Source organism: Branchiostoma floridae, chromosome 13, assembly GCF_000003815.2.
Source record: "Branchiostoma floridae strain S238N-H82 chromosome 13, Bfl_VNyyK, whole genome shotgun sequence".
NCBI lineage: Eukaryota > Metazoa > Chordata > Leptocardii > Amphioxiformes > Branchiostomatidae > Branchiostoma > Branchiostoma floridae.
In genome coordinates, this window is record NC_049991.1 from 13,058,447 (window position 1) to 13,064,053 (window position 5,607).

The following is a 5,607-nucleotide window of genomic DNA, read 5'->3' on the forward strand; positions in this document are numbered from 1 at the left end:
AGTTTAGCGCACATTGTGGATTACACATGTCGTCTGCTCTGCGCGGCGAATGACGCACCTCATTATGAAACGCCCCTGACACAGTTTTAATTTTTTGAAAGGCACAGACCGTGGTTAATGGTTCAAAGAGTACCACAGGTAGCGTCTACCTCCGAAGTCCAAAATCATCTGCGAGGTGAGAAGAAACGGGCCCGGGATAGCCGCGGTGCGACCAGGCCCAGGACTGCATGATTACGAGGATTATTTCTGCCACACATCCCGTAACCGCTAGGAGCGCTGCTAGATACCAAGGGGTCAGGCTAGGTCAATCCTGGATAAATACAGCGCTGAAGGAGTTCAAAAACGAAGCTGGCTTATTATATACATTAAGGCGTTGCAATTGCAAGTTTGCTGAGTTCAATAGGGGTTGATAATTGTTAAACCACGTGGCAGTGAAAGCAGCACCAAGACAGCGAAATCATAGGTCTTTTCTCCTGTTTAGCTAAAAGACTCAGGTACCTGAGCAAAATGAAGCGAGTGTCAGCTGCTGACAGGAACAAGGGACCCATCCTGGAGGTGATGCGGGAGCTGGTGCCACAGGACCGGTCCATCTACATGCTGGAGGTGGCGTCAGGGGGAGGGACACATGCTGCATATATCTCACAGGCATTTCCTAACGTTACCTGGCAGCCCTCCGACATAGAACAGAGATGTCTGGACAGGTGGGCAATTAGCATACTAGTACCCAAGGAGGTTATTATATATCCTATCTAATACGTCACAGTTTTTTACCTGTTTGTTACTCTCTGCTCTGGACTGTGTTGAAGAGGGCCCACATTGCCTCTTTCTATATCTATGATAGGCAAAGTCGCCTATATATTTGTAAAGAAAGTAAACATTATTTTAGCATAATACATAGGCAGTCCACCTGAATTTTGATGTAAGATTAAAGTTGAGTGCTGACCCCCATGGAAGTTACTCAAGATGCCACTCAAGGGCTAAAATAATGTCCATAAAACATTACAACTCGTAACCGATCAATAACATTATTATGTAACTTTTTATATTGAAGGGCATTATGAAATGGGCAGTCATAAATCCTATGCTGAATGATTAACGTTACCCCTTTTTCTTAGACATCTTGAACATTCAGCCACTTTCCTGTACTGTGTTCATCTGCAGTATTGCAGCATGCATAAAAGCCACTGGTGTGAGAAATGTGAGGCCAGCAGTGAGGATTGACACTTCGCAGCCATGGCAACAGTGGGCGGGGCACCAGCCCGAGTCATGTGACATGATGATGTGTGTCAACATGATCCACATATCACCAATCAGGTGCACACAGGTTAGGCTTTGAAAATTTATTTTCAGAGATACTAGTATTCCAAGGAAAATAATAACCTCCTTGGATATTCAGGTCAAGGTCCATAATAGCCTGTTATCCATCCTAATAGTCTAGTGTACTAGCTCCTCTGATTGGTAGCAAGCTACAAATGTATCAGAGGAGCAAGCTGGAGCCAACTTGATAGGTTGGGTAGCACTGATCATGGTAGCTGTCTCAGATATCAGCAAAATCTAAGAGACATACAGTAAGAGAGTCTTTCTGCGGCTTTTGTCTCGCTAACACAGGCACATTGGATCCTCAAACCTATGAAGCTCTAGGTGTCCAACATGAGTGGTAGATGGATGACATGTGTACCACAGCATTCTGTTGCTGTTACTAAGTGTTAGGGCCTCAATGTATGTTATATGTAACAACTTACACTGTAACTAATTGTTCCTACAGGGCATGATTGAAGCTGCAGGAGTTTTACTGAAACCTGATGGACAACTTGTAGCCTATGGGGTAAATATGTCTCTAGAAATAAATAGTATCACATGTATCGACAATGATATTTTGATTTCTTGCCATCTTTCGGTTTTTCCTTTACAATGCACTGCCCTCCCAGTATCTTATCTTTTTCTGTTCCTCACCAGCCCTTCTCCATTCATGGTGTCATCAGTCCTGAGAGTAATGTGAGATTCGATGAACACCTCAGGGCACAGTAAGCTGTACCATATTTTCCTAACCACTGGTTAGCAGTACTAGAAGCCGTTTAATTGCACAGCCTGTTGGCAGCATATTTCGTGCAATTATCCAGCTGGTGCAATAATACGAAGCTATCCAGCTGGACCACACCGGTTTGGGATTCCGTGCAGTTAGCAGAAGTGTGCGTTAACCCATTGTGAAATTGACTGGCTTCTACTGTATTAATATCAGTAATAATATATTGATATATATTCAAGCACCCCCCCTCCAAAAAAAAGGTAAACGTATTGTCGTATTCATTTCTTGTTTTCACTGTTTGCAGTTAAAAAACAAGTAACTGGTATCAGATCTTCAGAAAGTAACTGTATCCCATTTCACTCCCTTTCCAGGAACCCTGAGTGGGGCCTGAGGGATGTGGACTACCTGACTGAGGTGGCACAGAAGCAGGGGCTCCAGTTTCAAAGAATGGTGTGGCTCATGTATTGTTTTTAGATACCTACTAATATGTTCTGTTATGTTTTAGGACAGAAAGGTTACAGTCTGCTATGAGATCATTTTTGCTAGATGTAATATCAGCTTTGTGTAGAACTGAAGTTTATTTGTAAGCACTGTTAATTGTTATTGTGCAAAGTTTTTAATTGACTTTCCTATTTTTACAGGTGGACATGCCAGCAAACAACAAGATCTTAGTGTTTCAGAAGGGCTCAAAAAATGATTCTGGATGATCCATCTATGGAAAAGCAAGGATATCTTTTAGAAAGTTTTGTCAAGATTTGGTCACGTTCCTCTAGCATTCCAATGTAATACTGAGGAGTTGTAATGAAGTAATGAAACTGCTTGTATCTTCTAATTCATTTATCTAGCTACTAGCACTTCTGATCACATATTGAGTGTACTGTATCACCCATTCTCAGTTAACGTGTGCAATTGGAGGTAGAAAGTGACCAAAAATGAAGTTGTTCGCCATGTTTTTCCAATGGTCCCAATTTGTTCCCTACATTGTTGACTACATCAGACAGCTTTGGGAAGGTCCCAACTCTTCTAGTTTTTGAAATATTGAACATTTTACTTAACCATGTCACTTTCAAAAGGGTGCCCTCAAAAAAGTAGTTTGACACAATGATAACGTTCCCAGCATGAATCATTTATTGCAAGATATCGTTTCATTGTTTTTTCTCAACAAGAACCATCAAATCAGTCCACCGGTAAGTATCATTCAACAGTCATGTTCAGTTTTAGAGAAAAATCATCACATATTTAAAGACTGACAGTGGCCAATTTCTATAGGTACGAAATGCACAACATTGACTTTCTTGCTGTGAAGTCAAATTTTACAATAATTCATTATTCTTGTATTGAAAAGTAGTGGTACAAATTACACCTTACAGTGGTGAAAACAGACGGAATGTATTTACAAATGCGTTCTAGATAACCACTAGCATATAATGGTAACGAAGGTAACACACTAGTCACATGTAGGTAACAACGACTTGAGCACTTAAGAAAAAAATGGAATTTGTCAATTCCTCTACGTCAAGAGCAGGCATACAATGTGATTATGATGCCAGGTACGCTATATGTGCCCAAATGGATACCTCAGTTAACTCTCCTTTGATGCTTCGCTCTTCTTAAAATCCACCTTGATGGTTACTTTTGCTGCCTGTTTCCGGGCCCTGTACCTTCTAATCTTTTCTCTTGCTTGTGCATTACTTTTCTCGATGGCTTCATAACTAAAAGAAGCTGCCGGTTTGTAGTGTTTCATGACACATGAGGCCTTCTTTGCTTTGTACTGTTCTCCATCCTTTGCCTTCTTTCTTTTTCTGTATGTCCACTGAATCTCTGCTATAGTCATGTCCAATGAACAATATATTTACTACACCAAGAAAGGTAACATTTGCTTACAACTACATAATGTTGTTGGCAACAAACTAGTGCTCTGTTTTTTACCTACTCTAATATGTTCATACATATGATGAGACTATGTACGGTAGGCCAATGTACGTGAAGTGCGCGTTGGTATCACGGTGATCAACAGGCTCAGTTTTAGAGCATATTTCACTCTTTTGACTGATTCAAAGCAGACTTAAACATAGTACACCTAATGATATTACATATGTTGATATGAAGTTATCAAAACGTCTGTGGGATCGTTAAATATTGCTTGCTAGAATTTCTTCCAATACAAAAACGCCCACTTAAACAGCATGGTTACCTCCGTTACTGGTGGTTACCTGCGTTACCAATGCTATCTGTTTCTAATTATCGTCCTTCCCAGGATGTTTACCCATCTATAAGCGTTCTAAAGTAAACTACGGGTTAAAAGACATCTCACAGGCTTCGTAATTGGTCCTTGATACATCAGTATTACCACCCTACCTTTGAAAATGTCTGACGATGCAAAATATTGAATTGTATATTTAATTAAATATTATCTCACCTTTCTCCCACTCACACTGCACAAAAGCAGCTCACCACCGCGTTTTCAAGGACATTATCCAGAACGAGACTGACCTCCGAGTTGGTCCATGACCTTTAATCCTGATTACCTTGTACATATCGCCGTATGTCCGATGACGTATATTGCAAGGTAAAACGGTAACGAAGGTAACATGGTAACGTAAGGTAACATTCTGCGATATAGTGATAAAAAATATATTATTAGTTCGCCTCTGGATTAAAAATGTAGCGGGTATGTAGCTATCTGGGGATGGTCTTTCCACATGAAAGGTAGGGTAAGGCTATATCATCTACAACTTGTACTGAGCATGGTAACGTAAGGTAACCTTTAAAAGTGGCCACAGACAGTACTCTCACAAGATGTGGCAATTTTTCCATCATCAAGGGTTTGCTGCCTCACAAGTATCATTGATGATATAAAATACATGCTAGTCGACCGAATAGCATAAAAAGGTTTCAGAATTTGTTTCTTTCTCTGTAATTTCTGCCCTTGTCTGTGTCGGTAACGGAGGTAACCTCAAAAACTGGAGACAGTTTTAAAATGGGCCCAGAAGTTATATTAGTCCAAGACGGACAAACTCCTTCGCCTGTTTTTGTTGGTCTGATTACAGAGTATAATTAATGACCGGAATTAAAGCCAGTGGACATATCTTTTAACAAAAACATGAGGTGGTTCGGTCGATTATATGATTTGCGACAGGCGTTTTTTGACTGTCTCCATGCAAAAAGCTGCCCTGAACGATCAAAACATGACCACATGTGACGGTAAAAGCATACCATACATTATTTCTGGGGTTCATACGTCAGTAAAAACTAGCAAAGACGTAGTCAATGTGTATTTTGATAATATGAAAGTCCAATATTTTCTTGAGACAGCATTTGCACACGTTAACTGAGAATGGGTGTGTATATGTACAGGAACAGACATTCAATATTGACATGGATTTTATTAAGATATCATAGCAATCACAGTACATCATAGTAACAACCATTCCATGATATTAACCTTGGAGTATGCACACGGTGTGGGTAAGAATACATGTTGAGGTTATTTTTTATCAATAAAGATACATTTCCTTGTACTTGCAAAATCAATCCTGGTCCTGGCTCATATTTATTTGTACAGTTGAGTTTGCTCTTCC

General features: G+C 40.2%; 1 protein-coding gene across 2 annotated transcripts; it reads left to right on the top strand.

Annotated features, from left to right (window-relative positions):
• Positions 1-30: 30 nt before the first annotated feature.
• On the top strand, positions 31-2,748 carry LOC118428926 (methyltransferase-like 26). Of its 2 annotated transcripts, none has more exons than XM_035839220.1 (7): positions 31-175; positions 482-701; positions 1,162-1,324; positions 1,766-1,825; positions 1,957-2,024; positions 2,398-2,476; positions 2,668-2,748. In XM_035839220.1, exons 1-7 carry the CDS (start codon positions 118-120, stop codon positions 2,731-2,733), a joined length of 714 nt encoding a protein of 237 aa, XP_035695113.1. In that variant the 5' UTR covers positions 31-117; the 3' UTR covers positions 2,734-2,748. The 2 variants fall into 2 exon arrangements, with proteins under 2 accessions (XP_035695113.1, XP_035695114.1); XM_035839221.1 differs by lacking the exon at positions 31-175 and adding an exon at positions 235-293.
• The last annotated feature ends 2,859 nt before the right edge of the window (positions 2,749-5,607 follow it).

Bases quoted from the DNA above. Each gene is read 5' to 3' on its own strand.
- LOC118428926 (XM_035839220.1), top strand. From the start codon at position 118: ATGGTTCAAAGAGTACCACAGGTAGCGTCTACCTCCGAAGTCCAAAAT. The intron at 1,325-1,765 runs GTTAGGCTTTGA...TTGTTCCTACAG, and splicing joins CACCAATCAGGTGCACACAG to GGCATGATTGAAGCTGCAGG. The intron at 2,025-2,397 runs GTAAGCTGTACC...CTCCCTTTCCAG, and splicing joins GATGAACACCTCAGGGCACA to GAACCCTGAGTGGGGCCTGA.